We start from the raw sequence: 26,119 nt of genomic DNA on the forward strand, positions 1-26,119 counted from the left end.
ATCTGGAGACAGAATTAAGAGACTGAATTTTCTACTTGTATATGCAAGGGATTGATAATTTTATTTATACAAATAAATTTTTTACACTTTACTTATAAAAAAATGGTAGGATTCCTTTGTATATTGGGAAAAGGAATTGAAATCTGCTTTATAAGCTAATTAAAATAATTGTTTTATGTTTAAAAAAAGAAATGCTAATTTGGTTGAAAACTTTATCCTTAATAACCTGAGACATCAATCCATTGATAGCTGCTTATGCTGGTCTTACGGCTGTCTGTTGTTGCTTTAGGAAGTTTGTCTTCTGACTTTTAGTCATATGTTTCTAAACCAAACATGAAACTCCCTTCTCCAAGCTGAGCTTCTTTCTGACTGTTCCAGTTTTTCAGATAAATCAAAGACTTGTCCAGTGGTATAATCTGCATTTGTAAGTACGCTGGAAGAACTCAGAGTATTTACTCAATATTTGTTCCACAGACGTTCAAGCAATTTGTGATCCAAAGATGATTTAAAGAGACTTCTAAAGCATAGTACTGTTAGCAGTGTACTCCAAAGTCTTCTATTTTATTAAGTGGAGTTGTCTGGTACTCGGGGGGATCTTCATCTGGTGGTTTATAGCCCTCTGGGTAGGGCCTAAAGGCACAAAGATTCACTTTTCCTGCAGACATTGCTCTTGTTGGATCAATAACTACTGCTAAAAATGGTTCTTGTGTCTGGATGATAACATCAATCCCAGAGAGCCAAGGCCATTGCATTTTCGAGTCGACCCATCTGTTTTGCATTTTCTATATATGCTGCCATATGCATTAACGCGAATTTCAGTCCCTCTACTGATAAGGCAAAGTTGTCCATACTGATCATGGTTTCACCATCCACTTTCCCGAGCCTCAAACCCATCACTTCAGTTGCCCCCTGATCCAGCCTGCATCCCCACTTTCGGTAGGGCTAAGGCTGAGACCCTGCAGTACTTGAAGTAATGGTGATCCTTAGTCGGGGGCTTGGCCGCCACGATTCCCTGCTGCTGCTTCTTGTCATGCTTATTGATCTCGTCCATGCTCTGCCCTTCCTGCGTGGTGTTGGTCAGTTCCCAGCTCTACAGAGCCGCATTGCCCCCCGCCCCCCGCGCCCCATCCCCTCATTCTCGGGACAGGACGCGGGGTGAGAACACGTGACTTTCGCCCCCTGCCGTAACGTAATGTCAGCCCCGGAGCTGCCATGAACTCGGGAACCTGGGATCGATAGGAGCGGAAGTAGTAGGGAGGGAGGGCCGGTTTTCCGGGTGTAGGAGGTCATGTGAGCAGCGGCTAGGCGGCTGCAAAGCCACAGGAATGAAAAAGGGGATGTGACTGGAGAGTGGGACGCGGAATGGTACAGCCTCTCCGAAGCCTGAGGAGGGGGGCGTGGCCCTTGCCCTTTATCTCTTTTAATTAGGTCTATTTTTGCTTTTACTTTGTCAGGATTGTTACCCCTGCTTTTTTTTTTTTTTTCTTCAGCTGAAGCATAACATATTCTGCTCCCGCCCCTTACGTTTACTTGTGTGTGTTTTTCTGCTTTAAGTGTAAGCAACATATTATAGGATTCTGGTTTTTGATCGTTCCGCTGTCTGCTTCTGTTTTATGAGACAGTTCATCCCATTCACATTCACAGTTAGGATTATTACCTGTGTATTTCCCTCCATCCTGTTCTTCCTCTTGTCTATCCTGTCTCTTTTCACCCTTTCCCTCCACAGTATTTTGCTTTGTCTACCACCTCCCCTGATCTGCCCTCCCTTCTGTCAGTCCCAACCCTCCCTCCCTTACCTGATCTCCCCTCATACTTCCCTGTCAGATAAGATAGATTTCTATATTCAGTTGATTATGTATATCTGGGGTGGGGAACTTGCCTCCTCTAGGCCACATGTAGCCCTATAGGTCCTCAAGTGCTACCCTTTGACTGAATCCAAACTTCACAGAACAAATCCCTTAGTAAAAGGATTTGTTTTGTAAAACTTGGGCTCAGTGTAAAGGCCACACCGAAGGACCTAGCCACAAGTTCCCCACCCCTGATTTATATTATTCCCTTTTTGAGCCAATACTAATGAGAGTAAGGTTCAAGTGATGCCTCTTGCCTCCCCCCTCCCATCTTCACCTTGACTGTAATAAGTCTTTCTTGCCTCTTCATGTGTGATAATTTGTACCATTTTACATCTTCCTTCCTTCTGTACCTATTATACTCTTTCTCATCCTTAATTTTTTATGTCATGCCTTCAAATTCCCCTTATACTTATACCCTCTGTCTATGTATATTCCTTCTATCTGTACTGTTAGTGATAAAATTTTTAAGAGTTCCAAATATCATCTTCCCATGTACAGATGTGAGCAGTTTGGCTCTATTGAAATCTCTTCTTTTCTTTTCTCTTCTTACCTGTTTATGCTTCTCTTGGATCTTGATATTGGAGGTCAAATTTTTGGTTTAGTTCCAGTCTTCTCTTTATGAAAGCTTGAAATCCTTCTATTTCATTGAATGACCTTTCCCCCGCCTTGATGTAGTATACTTAATTTTGTTGGGCAAGTGATTCTTGGTTGTAATCACAGTTCCTTTGCCCTTGGGGATATCATGTTCCATGACTTCTGATCCTTCATTGTTGCAGCTGCCACGTCCTATGTGATCCTGATTGTGGCTCCCCAATATTTAATTGTTTCTTTCTGGCCACTTGTAGTATGTGTTCCTGTTCTGAAATTGACTATTCCTGGGCTATAACCCAAGTTCCTTGGGTTTTTGTTTTGGGATCTCTTTCCTGAGGTGATTGGTGGATTCTTTCAATGCCTATTTTGCCCTCTGGTTCCAGAACATCAGGGCAGTTTTCCTTGATAATTTTTTTTTAAAGATTCTGTTCAGGTCCTCCTTTTGATTATGGCTTTCAGTGCAATGATTCTGATATTGTCTCTCTATTTTCCAGTTCAGTTGTTTTTCCCATGAGGTATTTTCCATTTTCATTTTTTCATTCTTTTGAATTTGATTGATTCTTGATGTCTCATAGAGTCATTTACTTCCACTTGCCCAATTCTAACTTATAAGGTGTTGTTTTCCTCAATTAGCTTTTGTACTTTCTTTTCCATTTGGCAAATTGTGCTCTTTAAGGAGTTGTTTTCTTCAGTGGATTTTTGTATCTCCTTTTCCATTTGGCCGGTTCTACTTTTTAAGAAGTTTTCCAAGCTATTGATTCTTTTTTCATAATTCTGTTGTGTCACTCTCATTTCTTTTCCCTTTTAAGCTCCTTTTTGAGCTCTTCTATGAGTTCTTTCTGGGGTTGAGACTACTTCCTGTTTTTCTTTGGGGTTTTGCAGATAGTTGTTTTGACATTATTGTCCCCTTCTGAGTTTATGTCTTGGTCTTCCCTGTCACCATAATATCTTTCTATGGTGAGATTATTTTTTTTTGTTGTTGTTGTTTTTGCTCATTTGGGGTATGGGGGGGTCTTTTTCCTTTTTTTTTTTTTTTAATTGATCTCTGCTCCCAGGGTAGACGGGGCTCTGTCTCAGGCTTCTTGTGTCAGTGGCTGTAGGCCCTTGCAGTTTACCTGGTGCTGTGCTGATGTCCTGAGGCCCATGGGGAACTCTTATGTCTGGTACTATGTTGAGGGAGTGGGCTGGGGGTGACTGGAGGCTGTTGTGGTCTGGCTGCTTACCTGGTGCTGAACTGGGGTCCTGTGGTGATATTTGGCTTGTGCTGAGGCCCAGTGGGGTTTTTTCTGTGTTTCCTGGGTGCTACACTGAAGCACAAGGAGGTCTGGTCAGTGGAACATGCCCGTCTGCCTAGGGCTGTGCTGATGCATGTGGAGTTCTGGCTGTTGGAGGATACCTGTTTGCCCTAGGCTTTGGTGAAGCACATAGTGGTTCTTGGAGCTGGAGTTTGCCGGTTCCCCTGGCTATCTTAAGGCATTTGCCTGCTCCAACATATTGGGACTCAAGATCTCTAGCTAGTTTGCTGAGATGGGGCTTGCTGCTGGCTTGCTGGGATGCTTCCTATCCCGGAATGAGCTCCCCTTTTATCTGAGTGAGATGGACCTGCCTTGCCAATCCTCCAAGTCACCCGGGCTTTTAAGACCACTTCACCCCTTCTTTCTGCTTTCTCTGCTGTTCCTAGATTTCTTCTAAGTCACTGTTTTATTGTTGTTTTGAGGTGAATATGGGAGAGCTACAGCAATTTAGTGCTTACTCCATCATCTTGACTCCAGGAAGTCTCACTTTATCTTTTAATCAGGAAGCCATCAATTTAATCATCTTTCATTGTATCTGAAAACTTTTATTTCCTATATTTACTAGCTCTTTGACCCTGGGCAAGCCTTACCCTCCACCTCAGTTTCCTCAATTCTAAAATGGGGATAATCATACCACCTATGTCATAGAATTGTTGTGAGGATCAAATTAGATAATATTTGTAAAATGCTTTGCACTTTGCATACAGTGAGTAAATGCTTGTTCCCTGTTTTGTGCCTTTAGAAACTTTTTTTAACAGTTTATTATTTTGCCCCCTTTTATAGTAGGATCTGTTTGTCATTTTTATTCAGGTAGATTGCTTCTCGAGAATGATATGAATGACTTTTTTTTTCTATAAATACACTTGAATAGATCCCCCAGTATGTACATATCAAAGGGTTAGAGACTAGAACTGAATCCCCAGCTGAGAAAACTCCCTCTACCAATGTAGGTCAGGCATTTCTTTACAATTCAGAGGCTTAGAGAATTTATGTATCAGAGGCTGAATTTGAATGCATATTTTCCTGAATTTGAAATTAGTTCTTTCTTCATTAAGCCTTACTGCTATGTGTGTGTATGTGGGAGGGGTAGCAGATATAATTTTTAATTTTGAAGCAAGAATAGTAACTAGAAGTAAGAATTGGATATAACTCATATTTTAAAATAATAATAGCTAGTATTTATATAGAGCTTTAAGGTCTGCAAAACACTTTATGTATCTTTACTGATTTGATCTTTATAACAAACCAACCCTGTGAGGTAGGGGCTGTAGTTATCACCATTTTACATATAAGGGACAGAGAGATTAAGTGATTTGCCCAGCATCACACAGCTAGTAAGTGTCTGAGGCAGGTTTCAAATCTAGTTCTTCCTGACTCCAAATTCAGTTTTATCCACTGTACTACCTCTTTTTGTTTGTTTATTTTTTATCTTACAGTAGTCTTAGGATTAAACATGTAATTTTCTAGAAAACATAGAATTCATTAAATTAGCATGAGGAAAGGCAATTTTGAATCTTTTTTTCCTATTATTTTATAGATATAAATGAATGTGATGAAGATCCCAACATCTGCCTTTTTGACTCTTGCATAAATACTCTATGGGGTTTCCAATGTGCCTACCCCACACATTTTATTTTTTCTGATAATGGATGGAGATGCTTTGGTAAGGTTTGAAATGACACCTTAGACTCAATATTTACCATTTTGTTACTACTTAATTCCATAATGGATTCTTGTTTTCATCATTGCAGATACCCACCTAAACTACACCTTCTACAATCCCTCCACCCTTTATTTTATGCAGTTCTTGTCCATGTTTTCAATATATTCTCCACAGAATCAGACCAACAGAATTTCCTCTGGTTCTTTTTAAAATATTAGGAGTACTATAATCTCATTCTTAATGCAAGATTAGTTATCTTTTTTGCAGTCAGATAGATGATATATATGTGACATATGTCTATGCATTACATATAATCACATATGCATATATGTATAGTATCTTTCATCCCACTATTGTTATTAACATTCTGTAACCTACTTATTCCCACAATGGAGCTTTCCCTTGGGTTACCCATTGGTCACTGGGTTTATATAATTTTAATTCTTCTTTTATCATGATGTTGCATAGTTTATGGTAACATAATCAGAGAAATAATTATATTAAAGAGAGAAATTTTTGTGGTTGCAAGCAGTTTGGGATCACTGAAAGCAATACATGGTTTCCATCACCCCTCATCCTACCACTCAATTCTGAGTCCACTAGGACTTGTCTAAGATAATCGATGAATGAATTCAATGGATTGCAAATCCAGTTGTATGTCGTAACTCTAGTCAATATGTACTTTTTATCAACTTTATTTTTCCAATTTTGAACCAATTTCTTTCACTATGTTCTAGAGGCTTTATATTGTTCCAGAGCCTAAAACAGGAATAGGGAACCTGCGGCCTCGAGGCCCACATGTGGCCCTCTAAGTCCTCAAGTGTAGCACTTTGACTGAATCCAAACTTCATAGAACAAATCCCCTCAATAAAAGGATTGTTCTGTAAAACTTGGACTTAGTCAGAAGGCCACACTCAAGGACCTAAAAGGCCATATGTGGCCTCAAGGTCACAGGTCCCTACCCCTGGCCTAAAACAATTAGTACAATAGCATCTGCAAATAAAAGCATCTAGACAACCTAGTCTGCAATAGGGAATCTTTATTTTGGTTAAGCTTTGCACAAAACTACTTTGAAGACTGGTGGCATCTTAGGGCATTCTCCCAATTTTAAATCTTATTTCATGTAAGTATTCAGTAAATCATCTATTATAAGATTTTCTATGATTTTAATATTCAGATATCATGTCTAAGCCTTCTGGGTTGCATTTTGTTCTTTTTGGGTCAAATAGTGTTTTAAAACCAAGAAATAATATATGAAAATAAAGATCTTATATGCTGTACACTTTTTGATCATTTGTGTGGCTGTAAATACATGATTTGCTATAGAAAATCATCTTAAAACATTTTCCTCTTCTCTTTTCATGTTTGTATCAAGTATATTCTTAAGGTAGACATACATCATTTTCATAATGATTTTTAAAAGAAAATAAAACAAGCATGTGAGATATTTTCTCAAACACCTTTTATTTATCTATATTTCTTTTGTAATCTTTCCTTCTGTGTTATGTCTTGATAACAGATCTCTAGTCATCTCTAAAATTGTATTGACTGATTCATCAGTTCTTGCTGAACCAAAATGGCAGAGTAAGAAAAAAGATTTTTGCCTTAGCTCCCTAGCACACCCATTCCATAACAACATCACTTTGGAAGTATTAAAAACTTGCAGTTCCCCAGATTAAGCCATGAAAGCAGGGAAATCCTTGCCCCTTCCTGCCCCCCATCCCTGAAGACAACAGAGCCCAGCACTAATATAAAGTCCAAAGTTAAGAAGTAGGCTAGGAGTATAAACAAACAAAAAAGAACCTGACCATAAAGAGCTACTGTGGTGACAAAGGCAAGATTCAAACACAGAAGAAGATAATGACTTGGAAACATGTACAAGCAAAGCCTTAAAAAAAAAATACAGGTTGGAAACAAGCCCAGAAAGAATTCCTGGAAGAGTTAAAGAAGAAGCTAAAAATAATTAAAAAAACCAAATAAGAACAATCGAAGAGAGTTATGAAAAGAGAATTAAGAGTTAAGAGCTTGGTAAAAGAGAGACAAAACCTCACTGAAGAAAACAACTCTTTCAAGTTTAGATTTAGAAGCTAATGACTCCATGAGGCATCAAAAAACAATACAAGAAATTTAAAAGACTGAAAAATCAATATAACTCTCATAGCAAAAAGCAATTGATCTGGAAAATAGATCGAGGAGAGATTACTTAAAAAGAATTAGCCTACCTGAAAACCACTAATGAAAAAAAGAGCTAAATATCATGTTCTGAGAAATCATAGGGGCGGAGCCAAGATGGCGGAGTAAAAGCAGTGACTTGCTTAAGCTCTCCCCCAAACCCCTCCAAATACCTATAAAAATGGCTCTAAACAAACTAAAGCAGCAGAACCCACAAAAAGACAGAGTGAAACAAATTTCCAGCCCAAGACAGCCTGAATGGTTGATCAGAAAGGTATATCATGCCGGACTGGGAGAAGAGTGAAGTTTGGCGTGGGCGCGCAGGCCACAGTGACCCTGAAGCAGGCCTCAGAGGACTGAATCACGGGCAGCTGTGGTGGTTTCCAGACTTCTCAACCCACGAATGCCAAAGACAACTTAGAAGGTCAGTGGGAAAAGTCTGTGACTGTGGTGAGAGAAGGAGCTAGGTCTCAGCCACAAGTCCCGAGTGTGCCCTCAGGGCAGCAGCTGCCTCCCGAGCTTTTGGCCCACAGACAGAGGGGGAATCGAGTGGCTGATCAGAGGGGGATTGCAGGGATCTGTCTGCTGGTGCAGGATTCTCTTGCTTTGCCCATGCTTGGATCTGGGTCACAGTTCTAGGTAGTGGTCCTAGGGCGAGGAGGAACACTGGTGTGGTGAAGCTTGTAGTGGCTGTGGAGAGGAAACCCTTCTCACAGTTTCAAGACAGAAAAGAGTGCTCATAGACCAGAGCACAGGCCAGGAAAGGAGTAAACACCTCTCCCTTGATCATACCACCTTGGAAGAACTGAAAATTTACAGGTCCCTAGAAGTATTTCTGAACACAGCTGCACAAAACCCCTGAAGCCTGGGGCAGTATATTCTCCACACTGGAAACAGACTCCTACCTTAACAAAGAGTTTACAACTCAAGTAATTGGCCAGGATCATGAGCAAGCAGTGTAAAAAGAGTCAGACTATATTTTCTTACTTTGATGACAAAGAAGATCAAAACATGCAACCAGAAGACAACGAAGCCAAAGCTCCTACATCCAAAGCCTCCAAGAAAAATATGAATTGGTCCCAGGCCATAGAAGAGCTCAAAAAGGATTTTGAGAAGCAAGTAAGAGAAGTAAAGGAAAAACTGAGAGTGATGCCAAAGGACTCAAAGGACTCATGAGTTACAAATATCATCTTTCCCTGCAGGAATGTAAACAGTTCAATCTTAATAAGTCTCTTATGATTTCTCTTTCCTGTTTACCTCTTCCATGTTTCACTTAAGTCTTGAATTTGAAAGTCAAAAATTATATGTTTGTATAGATAGATAGAGGACACAGGGCGAGTTGAAGATGAAGGGATATCTGGAAAGTAAAATTAAGGGGTGGGAGAAGATTATACTGGGAGAAGGAGAAAGAAGTGGAATGAGGTAAAATATCTCACATGAAACAGACAAGAAAAAGCTTTTACAGTGGAGGGGAAATGGGGGAAGGTGACAGGGAATGAGTGAATCTTATTCTCATAGGAGTTGGCTTAAGGAGGGAATAACATACACAGTGGGGTATGGAAATTTATCTTACTCTACAGGGAAATAAGAGGGGAAGGGGACAAGAGAGCAGGGGGTTGATAGAGGGGAGGGCAGATTGAGGGAGGGGATAATCAAAAACACTTCTGAGGAGGGACAGGGTCAAAAGAGAGAATAGAATAAATGGGGGGTAGGATAGGATGAAGGGAAATATACTTAGTTTTTCACAACAGGACTACTATGGAAGTGTTTTGCATGACTACACATCTATCACCTGTATCTAGATGCTTGCCCTTTCAATGAGGGTGGGTGGGGAGGGAGGAAGGGAGAAAATTTGTAACACAAATTTTTAATTGTGTTTAATTAAACACTTTAATAATAAAGTGTTTAAAAACCCTTGTTAAAAAGAAAAAAAAAGAAAAAAAAAGAAATTATAAAGGAAATCTTCCCAGGTATCTTAGAACCAGGCACAGGGCAAAGTAGAAATTGGAAGAATCCATTGGTTTGCCTCCTGAAAGAAACCTCAAAATGAAAACTCCTAAAAATATTATAGCCAACATCCAGAGTGCTCAGGTCAAGGAGAAAATATTGCAAGCAGCCAGAAAGAAAAAAAAAATTGAATACCATGAAGGCATAGTGAGGATCACACAAGATTTAGCTGTCACCAGCCCTTTATATCTGGTTGCCCTCTTGTGGATACATTCTAACTTATCAATGTACTTCCTTAAATGTGATGTCTAGAGTCGAACACAATACTCCAAATGTGATTTGATAGGGGCAGAGTAGCACTTCTTATTCCAGTAAGCTATTACACATGAGCCCTTGGCTGCCAATCACACTCAATAGATCTTTTTCAGATAAATTACTATCTACCATTTTGAGCTTTTGAAAGTGATTTTTTAAAAAATCCAAATGTTAGACAAACCTTTTGATGTAGAGATGACAACATTGAACATGAACAACATGAACAACATTGAACACTTTGTTTCCTTTACCAGTGTGTAACAAAGTATTTGTGCAGCACTCCTTTTGATAAGAAAAAAACTGAAAAAAATATGTCCATCATTTGGAGAATAAGCAAACAATTGGCATATTAATGCAGCGGAATATTATTGAGTAATGTCTAATATAAAGAATTCAGAAAATTATAGGAAGATTTGTATGAACTGACCCAGAGCAAAATAAGCACAACCAAAAGAACAATATACATAATGACTACAACAATGTAAATGAACAGATTACCATAAGATAGTCAAAGTCTGAGTAAATGAAAAAAAAATTGATAATCCTGGAAGTTAGATATTGAAACATGCATTCTTTACAGCAAACAAGCAGGGGACTTGAGGGCAAAATATTGTATGCATTGTATCAGTTTTTATTTGTCTTTTCTTACAAGGGAAGGGTTCAATCTGGAAGAAAGGAAGAAATGTTTCATTTTTTTCTGGAAGTGATTACATAAAAATAGAAAGCATCAATAAAATGCATTTTATAATAATTTTTATTGGGACCCTAATTTCCTCTGTGTAGGGGGCTTTTGGTGAGGAATATCCTTTTTCAATACTGATGCAAGACACCTTACAGCAAGAAACATACAATATAGGTGGAAGCCAGCTACAAAATATCACCAACAACTTCTTATATGAAAGGAGTGGCCTAATCATCCAGGAAATCTCTTATCAGAAGAGGAGGAAGTCTTCCTCTTTACTCTTACGAAGTTAAAAAGAAAGGATAACAGATAACCCAAGTGCTATCCTAATACACAAAGAATGTTAAAAGTCATAAAGAAAGGTCTCCAGAATAATGGGTAGATATGGACCATTTATGGTAAGACATTAATGGGAATTGTAGAGAATAAGAAAAATAGTCTTCACTGTTTCAGAAAATATCCGCATCAACAAGATTACACATTCTTTGAACTACTTTTTAAAAAGTGTTGTTTTTTGTAGCATGGCTAATATGGACATATATTTCACATCATATCATATGTATAATGTATATCATATTCCTAGCCTTCATAGTGGGTGGGGGAGGGGTTGGAGGGAAAAGAGAATTCAGAACTCATTTTTTTTAAATGTTGAAAAATAAAGAACAAATTAGTATGAGGATAAAAATACTGTATTCATCTTTGATACTGTACTGAAAATAAAATGACCATTGTAGTTCACTTTTATAACTGTTACTGGAGTTTACAATATATATTCCATATGCTTATGGTAAGGATTAGCCTTCTATGTGATTTACTTCACTATATGGTTTACTTCACTGAGTGATGTATCCTACTTTCTAGATTTATATGATGTTGGGAGAGAAAAGTATTTTTATTTTTTGCTAGGATACAACATGATAGTGATAGGAAAAAAAGGTACATAGAGACAGACTGCAGCTTTTTTTTATGACATGTTAGGAGTTTAGGGGTCCTGTCAGTAATAAATACTTCACTTATTGTAGCCAATGTAGTCAACATGGTGATGAATCTTGCTGAAGATTGTACCTGAGATGACAAAATTAGGTCCATGCTTGAGCATGTCTAGCTTGATATGATCTATATTAGCCTTCAAGAAGCCAAGGTTATTTCCACATACTGATGAGGCATCAGAATAATATTTGAATAGATAATAATTGCTTAGTTTTATTTACACAAGTCTTAATTCTCTTATAAAATTTTACAAGGCAAGCAAATAGACATTACCATTTGTCATGGAATAAGATTATTACAAGTAGCAAAAAGTACTTTGTTACTCCCAAATAATGTGTTTAAACTGCTGTACTAAACTGTATTCAACTAAAAGTCTTAGTCCCTTTATTCAGAGATATTTGCATTAGAACATTTTATAATATCATCCTAAATAATTGAAGTCTTTTTACATTTTTTAACTGTTTAAATACTCGCCAGAATTTCAACTTGAAAAATTTTGAGAATGGAATGTGCACAGTAGCAAAAGCTTTCAATGCCACAAAGGCAAATGTTGCAGTAAAATGCCAGGAGAAGGGTGGGGTGACCCTTGTGAACTGTGTCCCAAAGGTGATGAAGGTATGGATTTTAAAATACTGAATGATTTTTGAATGAAAAAGAAAGCAATGTAACTTAAAATGAAATTATTTCCTAACGTACTCAGGTAGGTATGTTTCATTGAATAACTTAATATAGAAAAGTTCTTTAAAATAGTTAACAATTCATATAAATTTACGTGTAATATACAACTCAATGATTACTTTCTAAAAGTTAGAATTACCCTTCTTCAAAAGGAAGAATTTGGGAGGCAATGGAGTAGGGGAGAAGATACAAATTATGTTACAATTTTCATTAAAGTTTTCATTTGAGTATTGCATCACAAAATAGCTCATAAGATGAGAAATCGTATATTGAGAAGATGAATCAGCACACTACCAATATCATGGATATTATTGCATTGTAGAGAAACAGCAGAATTAAATTATAGGTTAGTTTGCAACAAATCCAAAACCATCATCCATGCTTCTTTTGATGAAAAAAAAAAAAGCATACCATAAAGATGGAGAGATAGAGTGCATTGAGTTGATATGTGCTGGGAAAGTACTGGTCCTTCTTTCAAATATGTTGCTGTTAGGTTTTGCTTTTGGAATAAAAACACATATAGAAGAAAATCAAGGAAACTTTTCAAATACACATTATTTTGGAATTGTAAATTAGAAGCAAAACACATTTTAGTTTTTTAAATGGAAAATAACTATTTAATGATCAGGATAACTTGGAATTATTATGCAGTATTTCTCTGCAGTTGCTTTCCAGGATTTATGTCCATTTGGCCACAGAACTGTCCCTAGTCTTTATGATACATGGGAAGGTATTATTTAATTTTATTTTAGCAAGAAATTCACAAATTCTCATTTAACAGTTGCATATTCCTCTGTTACTTCACAGAATACATCCACCTATGTAGAAAATTGTGATGCCATGTTGAATAGTAGAACAAATTGCATATGTTTTAAAATCTGAAAATTTGCTTGAGCCCATCCAATTTGCCAATTGAAAAAACATGTAGAAGTTGGGAATTCTGTTTTTCAGATGTCGATGAATGTCTTGAAAGCTCAGACATTTGTTTAAATGGTCAGTGTATCAACACAGATGGATTATTTGGCTGTGAATGCCCCATGGGTTACAACCTAGATTATGCTCCTGTACACTGTGTGGGTAAGTGTTAATTCACAGAATCATATAATATTAGAATGGAAACAAGACCTTAGAGATGACAGAATCTCAGAGATATAAGAACCTCAGCACCTAGCTTCTCTAATTCAAAATCCCCCCTTGCAGTATTCCCAACTAGTAGTAATCTAACCTTTGCTTAAAGACTTCTGATGAGAGGGAACCCTATAATAAATCAATTATATTTATTAGGCATCTGCTATGTGCACGTTACTGGTGATAGAAAAAAAGTAGCTTACACTACCTCCACCCATCTATTTTTGGATATCTCTAATTGTTATATCATGTGGTCTAATCCCTTTATTTTATAGATAAAAAATAGGGGTACAGAAAGGTGAAATGACTTTCTCAAGAGCAAATGTCTAATAATTTCCTGAGCCAGAAATTGAACTTCATTTCCATGAATATGTTTTGTGTTTTTCATTTCATTTTTCTATGACATATATGTTTAAAATCCACTTATTTGAGTTCAGGAATAGATCTGCCAGGCACCCAAAGTCAGAAGTTTTTCTGCTCTTTTCTTTTAATCTCCTGTCCAACCCTGTGTATACTCATGTGAACCAGATGATTTCTTGAATTCTGCTCACAAAAATACTAACTATACAATGCAATTCACTTGTCTACTATTCTACATACTGGAGATACAAAGATAGAAACAAAAGGTCCTGCCCTCAAGTAACTTATGGAGGTACAAGAAACAAGTAGATAAAACATATAAATAGATAAATATAATTTAAATATCTTTCAATCACAAACTCAGGCTTCTAAAAATGCAGATAAGGAGAGGGTGCCTTCTAAGGATGATAGAACTGAAGAAGGATGAAGAAGGAATGGAGAATTCAGGAAATCACAAGTTGGTTACTTTCACTGGAACATAAAGTATATAAAGAGGAATTGTGTAAAATAAATGTTGCTGGAGCCAACTTGTGAAAGACTTTCAAAGGTGTTAGGAGTTTATATTTTATCTTAGAGGCAAGAGAGTGACTTTAAAGATTACTGATCAGGCTAGTCATATATCCTTTAAAAGGATTATTTTGGCATCTATGTCAAAGATGCTCTGGAGAAGGAAGATACAGGAATCAAGGAGGCCTGTTGTTAGAAGACTGTTGCAGTAGTTGAGGTGAGAAGTACTGAGGGCCTGAACGAGTATAGTGGATATATAAATAGAAAGAGAAATATGTAAGAGGTGTTGTGGAGGTTGCATATAAGAAGTAGCTTGGATAGAACAAGTACACACTATAAAGTTGGCAGACAAACACATTTGCCAGCCTTATCCCCTTCTTCATCTTTTCTGCCAAAAGCCATATTCATTTTCATGAATTATAGAGCACAGAATATGCATATGCATTGAATTCCTTCACAGAGCTATAGTGCTCCTGCTTTAGAAATATCTTACATACTATATGGTGACATATTAGTATGTACCCAAAACCATCTACTCTCTTCCTCAAAGACTTGGGTGCAAATGTGTCTGTCTTTTAAAATGATTATTTTCCAAATGTTCTTGTCTTCCAGATACAAATGAATGTTCAGGTGGGAATTCTTGTGGAAATGGAACATATATTAATGTTGTTGAGAGTTTTGAATGCAACTGCAATGATGGATTTGAGCCAGGTCCCACGATAAATTGTGAAAGTACATCTTTATTTTCTTGTCCCTTGTTTTTTCATGGTAAAAGTATTTTGGTTTATCATCTAAAATTATTCTGATGTTCTTTATTTGTTTGTTTTGAGGTAGGGGAAGATCTATGATTTCATCAGTATGGTTAAACTCTCTATATAAAAATTTCCTTCCACTGATGCAAATCAATAATTCTTCTGTAACTGAGAAGTTAAGAAATTTGTCTAAGACACAGAGCTAGTATGTGTTAGAAGCAAGACTTGAACTTAAATCTTTCTGATTACATGAAGAGCCTGTGCATGACATCATGCTGCCTCTCAAATTTTATTTACTTTAATTAAATATATCCTTCACATACAAAGATCATACCACTGATGGAGATAGGTCTATGTGTATTATAGATATGGCCAGTCCTCTCAATTCAGTGGACATAATAGATAATATTATCACCACTGTACAGGTTTAAAGAGGTTAAATGACATACTGAGGATCACGTCATAAGCAATGGACTATAAACTTTAAAAAAACTATTCTGACTCCATTTAGTGTTCTTCCCATTCCACCAGAGGAAAAAGCTTCTTTGATGTGTGGTTAATACATAGCCTCTGCTCAAAAAGAGCTTCCCTGTTGCTGCTACCACCATTACATTTTTTTAATCTCCATATATTTTATCTCATCTCCTTCATATAATATCACAGTGAGATAGCTACTCTAAATTGATCACTCTACTACTATAGATTCTCAGTGTTCACAATTATATCATGTTGTTTGAAACTGTTTTAGTGTTCCTTCTTCCTTCCTCTGGTTACCAATTTCAAAGGCAAACACAATTTATCACTCACCTAGGTTCAATCAAATTTAAGTTGACATTTATTAAATACTATATGTAGGGCTAGTCACTGAGAAAGATATAAAACTTGTATAAAGCACAATTCCTAGCCTTTATGTATCTTACAGTCTAAGTAGAGGATAAGGGCATATGTAGAGATAATTGTAAAACAATAACGTATGATAACATTGGATAGGTGCAAAGCAGTGTTGTATGAGGTCTAAGAGGAAATTCAACATTATTTGAGTAACAGACAGTGTCTAATGATCATCTGTCATTTAATTAAATAGACTATTATGTTAAGAATATACAAATGTATTTGCATTTTTATCTCTGTTCAGATATCAAGGAATGTGCCCAGAATCCACTGTTATGTACTTTTTGCTGCATAAATACCTTTGGTTACTATGCATGCACTTGTCCTGCTGGCTATGCCCTAAGGGAAGATCAAAAGATGTGTAAAGGTAAAGATATTTAATAAGTAAAATCTAAGCTTATACTTAATTTTGTAAAAACAGTTTTATACTGCTAATACCAACTTTGCCCATATTGGAACTATAGCTGTTCCAGTTCTTAAATGAATTTGGTCTAGAGTGGTATTTATATTTGTTGCATTACTATATGTCTTTGATTAAGTAATCTTGGCCTAAGATGATAGAATGTCTGATGTTCCCCTGATTACCTTGAAGTTATATCAGAGGGAGATTGTGTAGTAAGATAACAAACTATGTTATGGGACTGTTGTTATGCAAGACTATTTTATTTAAAATAAAGACAGTTGCACTCTTCTTAGCTTTACGTCATTTGGACATTTTTTAGAAATCTGGCAGAATTGCTTTAGACATCCTGAGTATTTTGAGGGGAGTTATTTCTTAGTCTCGCAAGATTTAGTTTACAAAGGAAAGTAAAATTTTAGTTTATAGAGGAAAATAAAGCTATTATTTTAAAATACTTGTGCTTAAATTTTGAACATGAACCTACTTCCCAGGATCCTTTTCTTAGCTATACAATATTCTGTTTCTTACAAATCTAGATAAATGTGTTGAAAGCTTACATGACTGTGAATCCAGATGCATAATGTGTAAGAATATTATTGGTACTTTCATGTGTGTCTGCCCCACTGGAATGTCCCAAAGATCTGATGGGGAAAGTTGTATAGGTAAGATTTGGAAAAAGACATTGATATTCATTTTTCTAAAAAAATAAAAAGAGAAAAGATCAAATTGAGTAGTCAAGTCCAACAAAACATGGCCCCTCAATAGAGAGACAGTAGTCAGTAAAGATGAGTCCGTGAAATAAATTGGTGGGTCATTCTGCTTTCTCTTTCATTAAGTAAGTATTTTGTTAAATCTTAAAAATTACAGCATCCCACTTTTTCCTCCTTCCACTCTTTTTTTTTTCCAGCTAAAGACAAGGTTTATTAGAACATCCATTGGGCAGACTCTTAAGGAGTGTGAAAAAGCTATTTGCTGGATTATAAGAATCTAAGCAGTGGCTAGATTTTAGGAATCTAAGCAGTGGCTAGATTTTAAGAATCCCAGCATCTTAATGGAGATAAGATGGACCTTATATACAGAAAGACTATGGGAGGGATCTAGGAATGGCCAAGTAGTCTATGAGGTAATAGAATTCCAGGGACCTGGACCACATGGCCAAGGGAGAATGGAGAAATGGCCTGAGGCCATAGGGAAGTCCACAATGAAAGGCAAGTTGATGGGATTATAGCCTCAGGGGAAAGCCAGAGATTTGGCCATATGGATAAGTCCAGGGTTTTTCCTTTTTGGGGCCCAGATCCCAACCCCATCATTCCCCCCTCAAACAAGTGGGACCCAAATTCTTTAGGAGTAAGGGGCGAAGGTCTCAGCTTCTGAAATTGCTTCCTGCTGGCAAGGGGTGTAGAGCTGTCCCTTCCTCGAGGGGGTCCCAAAGAGGAAGTTGACTGGAACTGAGCACAGGCTGCATCCAAGAATGATGGGGAACACTGGCCGGTACTTGCTGTTTGCTACCAACTGTAGGTGAATGGTCTGTAGTCTGGAAGACACAAATCTGACAGAAAAGACTGCAGGGCCGAGATATAAAACAGGGACTAGGTTTAGGGTCCAAATGAGAGAATAAAGCATCCTTAGCTCATTTGGATTCAGATAATTCAGTTTTCCAACCAGGCAGCATCAAACCCACCTCATAGCCAGACTCAGGAATAGCCAAGTGGGTAACATTCCCTTTCGAAGGAACATCATGGGGAAACTGAGCCAGGAGGATCCCATCTTAGACTGAGGCTAAAATTGTCCTCTCAGCTTTTCCCAATGCTGACTTCCCACCAGTATCAGCTTCTCTGAGTAGCTTGTGCCATTTCTCTCAGATGGTGGATTATTGATTATCAATAGATTATGACCCATCAGACAACTCAAAATAAAATCCTATGAACTTTTATGTCAAAGAGCAAGTTTTACTAATCACAGCTTAGGAAAACTTTTCCAGGATTTACATCTCAAACTTAAATTTTCCTGGTGTAAAAAGCCAGTCATTAGAGATTTCTATACACTTGCAAATTCTCAGCAAGCAATAACCCAAACAAGCTTTTCAGCTAGTTTATACATTAAAACAATAACCAACAATAGCCAAATTATTTTAGTGGTAACCAAATTATGAAAAGTTGCTTGACATAACTCATACGGAAAGTTCACCAATTTGAGACTTGAAACAAACCCATTACCAATCAGGTGACTTCAGTTTTGTTAAATGCACTTCCAAATTACTTTACACAGAGAATCAACATCTCATCCTTAACAGTTAAAACTACAAATTTAAAAGAGCATGCTTACCCAAGTTCAGAGGCCAGCTTCTTTACCTTGAGCAGGATGTGCTGAACCTGAGTGATGCTTCCAGGCAAAGGTTGCCCCAGAGCCCAAGGCCATTGCCAGTGGGGCCCATGCTGTAGCTGCTGCCCCTTACCCCTCCTTCCTTTCCCAGGTGGGGGAGGGTGAAATCAAAGGTGTTTCAAAACTCCCTAATGATCAATCACAAAACCTCCAGAATCTGCCAAGATATTTTAGCTGTTCTAACTTTCCCTGTAACCTCCAAGAAGGAGGATTCAGAGGTGCAGAGGGAAGGGAGTAAGTAAGCCTCAGGGAACCAAAATACAGTTTTCCCCAATTCCCTAGTGCTGAGGGAATTCATACACTTCTGGTTAGGGCATCCATCCTTGTCCTCTATGCTGTGGAAGGTGTACCCAGGTCCATGGCCTCAAACTGACCCAGTGGACCGAGAGCCTGAGAACATCAGGCCGAGTGTGAGACAGCCTCGTAACTGTCTGCCCGAAAAGCACCTCCAAGCCTTGGTGCTTAGAGAGTGAACCCAACTGCAGAGCAAGAAAGGAAGGGAGAGGAGGCTTACATACTTTCCAGTCTTGGCTGGAGAAGAACTTGGGGTTAAGTAGTTTCCCTTTACGGGCCACCAAAATGATGCAGTTTAGGGGTTCAGGAGTCCTGGGACCCCAAAATCACAACATGTGTGTCCTGCCTGAAAGATTTCGACCTGAGCCGTCTTTCAGCCAAAGACAAGGTTTATTAGAACATCCATTGGGCAGACTCTTAAGGAGTCTGAACAAACTATTTGCAAGATTATAAGACTCTAGGCAGTGGCTAGATTTTAAGAATCTAAGCTGTGGCTAGTTTTTAGGAATCTAAGCAGTGGCTAGATTATAAAAATCCCAGCTCTCCTTCTACTCTTTAGCCATTCTTAGTAAACTAAACCAAACGTTGGTTGCTGGTTCTTTTTGCAAATTATTTCATTTTTAAGTTAAATGTTGCCAGGTGTTTCAAAGCTAGATACCACATCCAAATTCTTCTCTTTTAGAGTATCTATTCCCCTTAGATTTGCTAACTGGTAGTTAACATCTCAGTTCTCATCATTTTATTTTTTTTATTACCTTTTCATAATTCTAGCCTACAAAGACATGAAAGCTGCTTATTAACTGTCACTAAGGACAAAAAAAATTATAGTTTAATATTTAATTAAACGTTTACCAGATTGTTATTTTGGGATTTTCTATGTGAGTCTTCTCAAAATGATAATATAGTTTATTCTGGCACAGTGCCATTAAGAAATGATTTATGGTAGATTAGAGGCAGCAGCTCAGCTAAACTAAATCAACATTAACATACACGATTTAGATATAAAGACTGATACTATAAGTAAACTAGAAGAGCAAGGAATAGTTTAACTTTCACCTCTATGGGGAAGGTAAGAATTTATTACCAAACAAGAAAAAGAGAACATTATGAAATACAAAATGAACAATTTTGATTACATTAAATTGAAAAGTTTTTGCACAAATGAAACCAATGCATCCAAGATTAGGAGGGAAGCAGAAAACTGGGAAAGAATTTTTGCAACCAGTGTCTCTGATAAGGGCCTCATTTCTAAAATATATAGAGAACTAAGTCAGATTTATAAGAATACAAGTCATTCCCTAATTGACAAATGGTCAAAGGATATGAACAGGCAATTTTCAGAGGAAGAAACAAAAGTTATCTATAGTCATATGAAAAAATCCTCTAAATCACTATTGATTAGAGAAATGCAAATCAAAACAACTCTGAGGTACCACATCACACCTATCACATTGGCCAACATGACAAAACAGGAAAATGATAAATGTTGGAGAAGATGTGGGAAAATTGGAACACTAATGCATTGTTGGTGGAGTTGTGAAATGATCCAACCATTTTGGAGAGCAATTTAGAACTATGCCCAAAGAATTATAAAATTGTGCATATCCTTTGACCCAGCAATACCACTTCTAGGTCTGTATCTCAAAGAGATCATAAAAATGGGAAAAGGATCCACATGTACAAACATATTTATAGCAGCTCTTTCTGTGGTGGCAAAAATTAGAAAATGAGGCAATGCCCATCAATTAGGGAATGGCTGAACAAGTTGTGGTATATGAATGTAATGGAATACTATTGTGCTGTAAGAAATGATGAGCAGGCAGACTTCAAAAGAACTTGGAAAGACTTACATGAACTGATGTAGAGTGAAATGAGCAGAACCAGGAGAACATTGTACACAGTAATAGCCACACTGTGTGATGAGTGACTTTCACAGACTTGGCTCTTCTCAGCAGTGCAAGAATCTAAGACAACTCCAAAAGACTCACAATGGAGATTGCTATTCACTTCCAGAGAAAGAACTATGGAGTCTGAATGCAAATGGGAAACATACTATTTGCTCTCCTTTTCCTTTGTTGTTTTGTTTTATTGCTTCATTCTCATAGCTCCTCCCGTTAGTTCTAGTTGTTCTTTATACCACAGCTAATGGGAAAATATGCTTAATATGAATGTATAAGTAGAGCCTATATCAGATTACACACCATCTTGGTGGTGGGGGGAGAGGAGTGGGAGGGGGAGAAAATTTAAGCTCAAAATCATATAAAAGTGAATATTGAAAACTAAAAATAAATAAATTTTAAAAATAAAATTACTGTAGACATTATAAAATATTTGGGAGTCTACCTGTGAAAACAAACCCAGGAACTGTATGAACACAATTACAAAATACTTTCCACAGAAGGTCAGATCTAAGTAATTGGAAAAATATCAGTTGCTCATGGGTAGGCTGAACTAATATAATAAAAAATGACAATAATACCTAAATTAATTTTCTTATTCAGCACCATACCAATCAAACTACCAAAAATTATTTTATAGAGCTAGAAAAAATAATAATAAAATTCATCCAGAAGAACAAAAAGTCCAGAATATCAAGGGAACTAATGAAAAGAAATGCAAGGGAAGGTGGCCTACCCCTATCAGATCTTAAATTGTATTATAAAGCAGCAATCATCAAAACTATTTGGTACTGGCTAAGAAATAGAATGTGGATCAGTGGAATAGGTTAGGTATGCAAGACACAATAGTCAATGACTATATTTATCTTTTTTATTATTTATTTATTTTTGGGTGAAGCAATTAGGGTTAAGTGACTTGCCCAGGGTCACACAGCTAGTGAGTGTTATGTATCTGAGGCTGGATTTAAACTCAGGTCCTCGTGACTCCAGGGCTGGTGCTCTGTCCACTGCACTGCCTAGCTGCCCTAACTTTTTTAAAAGAGAAAATAAATTCATAGTTTAAACTTCGGATACTACAAATACCTTCATCATTCATGTAAGTGCTTGTTTGTGTTCAGTGAAAAGATTCTGCTTCACTGCTAAAGGAGGAAGGATTTTTATTCCCTCTCCCTTTGTCCCACCTTCAAAATGCAGTCCTCACCAGTCTTTTCTAGCCACTCCTCTCATTCAATGTGACTTTGCCTCTAATCATCACCCTCATGGTCAGAGCAGGAGAATGGAGAAGGCCCAAACTCCAATCACTTCACCAGACAGAAACTATGACTGAGCTCACTCTTTATTTCTAGGAGCAAAATAGATTCTTCTGTCCCTCTTTTTGATGTTAAGCATAAATCAATAAGATTCTTTTTCATTTTATTCCAGAGACTCCAGAGAAAAAGTTCTAGGAACTTCAGACAGTGAATCTATTTTTTTGTGTGTGTTTAATGCCTTAGTTCCTGTCTCTCACACCCTGTTACCAATATTGAAATACATAAAAATCAGTAATTGCAGTTGTCCATCACACTCGTATCAGTTTTCAATACTAATGGAATAGAAATATAAACAAATTTTAAAGAAGAATTTGGACTTAACATATGCTTTCCTGATCAGAGAAAGAGGAGGGAGGAGGGCTAAACAAAAATTTCCGTCAATTCTTCTGAACACCAAGGTAAACAGCAACCATTCTACCCAGACACTTCTTTTAGTTTCAAGCTGCTCTTCCAGGTGTAGAAGGTTGAGACAGCGTCATTGTGGTCTCCCTTTTCCCAGCAGCTCTGCCTACCTTCACACTAACTACCAGCTCTCTCAAAACCCCTGCACAAAAGATCCCTATCCCACACACACACCTTTCCTCTTGTAAGATTTTTTCCTTCAAGGCAAGAGAAAGATAACTCTTCTCTTATGCTTTATTTAAAAGCATAAGCGCTCTTTCATCAGTGGGTCAAAAACAAACTGAATATTTCCATTCTTTCCAGTAGGCTTCATTTCAGCTGTTCTAAAATTCTTTCTCTTTTTGGTGGAGGGTGTGTGCGCTACACTTGCATATCTTCTTATTCCTGCCAAATAGTGAAAGTAAAAGTTCACATCTACTGAGAAAAATCCATGTCACTTGTAATGGATGGCTCCACACAAATTAATTGAACATCAACAGGATAGAGACTGAGAGAGAGTAGTGAGAGGGAAGGAGAAGGAAGAGATCTCTGGAAAGAGGGCAAAGATGAGAGATGAGAAATTGCGATTGTGGAAGGAAGCAAGGAACCTATTATCTCAGATTCAAACCCTAACAAATCTTGGGCCAAGGTGAGATGAAGGGATATGATTAAAGGATCAGGAAAATATAATAGCAACAGCTGGTTTTAGTGGAAGAGAAAGAGTAGGAATTACCAGGGTCAGCAATGAGGACTGAAAGGAAGTTCCTGTGGTCACTGAGGCAGTTCTTTTAGAGTGCTTATTATAAGGTGATGAACTACCTTATCACATTTAGTCAAATTTAGTAAACTTTTTGTTAAAAGAAAGGGTTTTTTTAGCTTTAAGGGGCACCTGATAATCCTTGTGCTTTAATGTGTAAACTTCTCATACTAAAAGTGTCCATGTCAATACCGTCCTAAGTCTGAAGCAAAGATTATAAATAATTTCTATTACTTATAAGAAAAAAATCCTGTAATACCTTAAAATAGTGCCTATGAACTATATAATGATTGTCCTTAGGAAATTTTTTGAAAAAAGGAATAATTATAGCAAAAGTACTTGCTGCAAACTATTTTTTGGACAACAATCATTGACAGATATATTTAAGGTTTATTTGTAAACATTGATAATAAATAAAAATCATAGGCCTTTATGGTGTTTGTATTTTTCCTCCACTTTATTTATGCAGATGACAGAAAAAGATTCTGCTTTGCTGAACTTCTACAGTCCATATGTCACATGGCTTCCAGTAGCCAGAACCTTGTCACAAAGTCTGAGTGTTGCTGTCGTGAAGGATGCGGCTGGCATAACCAATGTGAACTTTGCCCACTTCCTGTAACTATACAGTATGTAAAGATTTGTCATGGCCCAGGATATGCCACAGATGGAAGAGGTATGAATCTACATACTGGTTTGAATAAATGACAAGTATGACTTATTTAAAATATTTAATATATTCAAAGGAAAACTTGATTTTATTATTTAACATTTCAATAAATTCTCTTATATTTCTTTCAAAAAGTACTGTAAATTCAAACTAACTAAACTAACTGCTAAAAAGTATTCTACAAGTAAAAGATCAACGAGATCTGTTTTCATAAATAGATAAGACTTTTTGTGATAAACAGCTTCTATTTACATAAAAATAATGTAATATTTCAATGTGACTAAAATTAAAATATATTTTCTCTCTTAGTTTAAATACACTTAAATATGTTATGTACAGTTATCCCTTCCACATCGTGGGGATTAGGGGAATGGAGTCCCCACAATCTGGAAAATTTGTATAAAAGTTTTTGGCCTTCTTTTCATACTAGAGAAGAAGTTTGATCTTTTTCTTTTTCTTTTATGGTGTGTTTTCAGTACCTTATTTTAAAATTTGCGTGAAGTATTTGGTCATAGGCTATATGTAGATCAATGTTAAGCAAAAATACTATATAAAAATAAATTTAAAAATAGGAAATAAATTTGAAAATTTTAAAAATGAAACAAATTTGAGGAGAATAATATTGAGTATACTTAGTGTATAACCATATTACACAATATATCATACAGTACTACACACATATTTTATGCATTTATGAGTTTCTAAACTTTTTGTTGTCTGCTGGTTTTTCTCGTATCATCTGTGGCTTCCACAAAACTACCTCAAAATTCCCATTAAATTTCTTATGCTGATTCACAATATATTGAAACCATTATGGGGAAAGTCCTGATATGGAAGGAATAACTGTAAATCATATTTACATTATTAATTTTATTTAGGAAGCCCCCTTTCCACATATAGTGTAGAGACAATTTTAGGCCAATTGATGGATTACAAGTCAACTGCACTCCAGATTTGAGGTTTCAGTGATAAGGAGCATTCAGTTGATATATTTCAGTATTTTGTGATTGATTGAGGAGTACTGAACAGATGTATTTCTAGTTATGGGGTTTTTTTCCTGTTTGATTTTACTTATTTTATTTACTTATTTCCTGTTTGATTTTACTGTCCTTCAGCAGCTTGATGTCTCTTCTTCTAGGGAGCTTGCCATATTTGCATCTAAGTTCAGATACTCAGTTTAGGTCTACTGTACAACTAAGAACTCCTAAAATTCAAGTGCCTCCCTAGCAGCAGGGACTCTTGGCTTGTACCACCACACTCAGCCACTTAAATTTTATTTTAAATGCTACCTGCAATTACATGGATCAACATCTCTACAGTTGGAAAGCTGGGATGTAGTTCAAGACTATCAGTCCTCTGTCACACACACACACACTCACACACACACACACACACAATCCCAAGTGTCTTTGCAATAATCTGAACCTTACATGTCAAGCTAAGAGTTCTAGGAAAGAAAGCTAGATACTCTTAGTCCTAACATACTTCCAATCTCTATTTCATTCAGTGGTACATCTCCAGTGCTATCCATCTTCATACCCTCTCCTTAATATTACTATCATGTCCCTGTATGTTTCTGTTCTTCTTTTGACTACCACTAGAGTGTGCTGTTCCTATCCTATAAATATATTTGCAACCTCCATCATAAATCACTGGTCCAAGTTCTACCTTCTCAGCTGTTCTGTAGGACATTTCAGTATCCAGGGCTAAAGTAAAAGCTTACTTCCCTCCCACATAATGGACTGGTAATACTAGTCCCTTAGTAGATGTTTGTTGACTTTGGTTGAATTTCCTTTATGTGCATCCTCAGTCTTACTCAGAAATCACTCAGCATCTCTAAGATCTATGATCTCTTAAGCTTGTTTTAGATGACAGCTGATGAGCTAAGGAATTTTATAAATGTTGGAAATTCAGGTAGATTTAGAACATGAGGAAGAACTAAAAGCAGATGATTTTTTAAAAATTTCTGGTACAATTGGTTACTACTGACAGTATATTGTAATTTTGGGACTTACAAAAGAACAGATTATGTGTACAACTTTTTGCTAAATATCTACATACTCTGGAGTTTTACTGATCATTCCTGAAAAAAAGATTCTTCTGAGCCCTTGGTTTTTTCAAGACGTTTCTCCCTTTTCCCATTTCTTTACTATATCTTCAAATTAATTGTATATTAGACTGGCAAAAATGACAGAGTAAGAATATATCC

At 36.8% G+C, this 26,119-nt stretch overlaps 1 protein-coding gene and 1 pseudogene across 1 annotated transcript in view; one reads left to right on the forward strand and one right to left on the reverse strand.

Annotated features, from left to right (window-relative positions):
• LOC114048300 (fibrillin-2-like) overlaps positions 1 to 26,119 on the forward strand; it is a 130,610-nt gene that overhangs the window by 65,570 nt on the left and 38,921 nt on the right. Inside the window, 9 exon segments of the mRNA XM_027869188.1 lie at positions 5,274 to 5,399; positions 11,972 to 12,049; positions 12,052 to 12,120; positions 12,848 to 12,913; positions 13,135 to 13,260; positions 14,791 to 14,910; positions 16,066 to 16,188; positions 16,752 to 16,883; positions 23,713 to 23,916. Coding sequence (XP_027724989.1) covers positions 5,274 to 5,399; positions 11,972 to 12,049; positions 12,052 to 12,120; positions 12,848 to 12,913; positions 13,135 to 13,260; positions 14,791 to 14,910; positions 16,066 to 16,188; positions 16,752 to 16,883; positions 23,713 to 23,916 — 1,044 coding nt within the window.
• On the reverse strand, positions 149 to 4,202 carry LOC114048283 (annotated as a pseudogene).

The sequence above is a fragment of the Vombatus ursinus genome, unplaced genomic scaffold, assembly GCF_900497805.2.
Source record: "Vombatus ursinus unplaced genomic scaffold, bare-nosed wombat genome assembly UNPS02014792.1, whole genome shotgun sequence".
NCBI lineage: Eukaryota > Metazoa > Chordata > Mammalia > Diprotodontia > Vombatidae > Vombatus > Vombatus ursinus.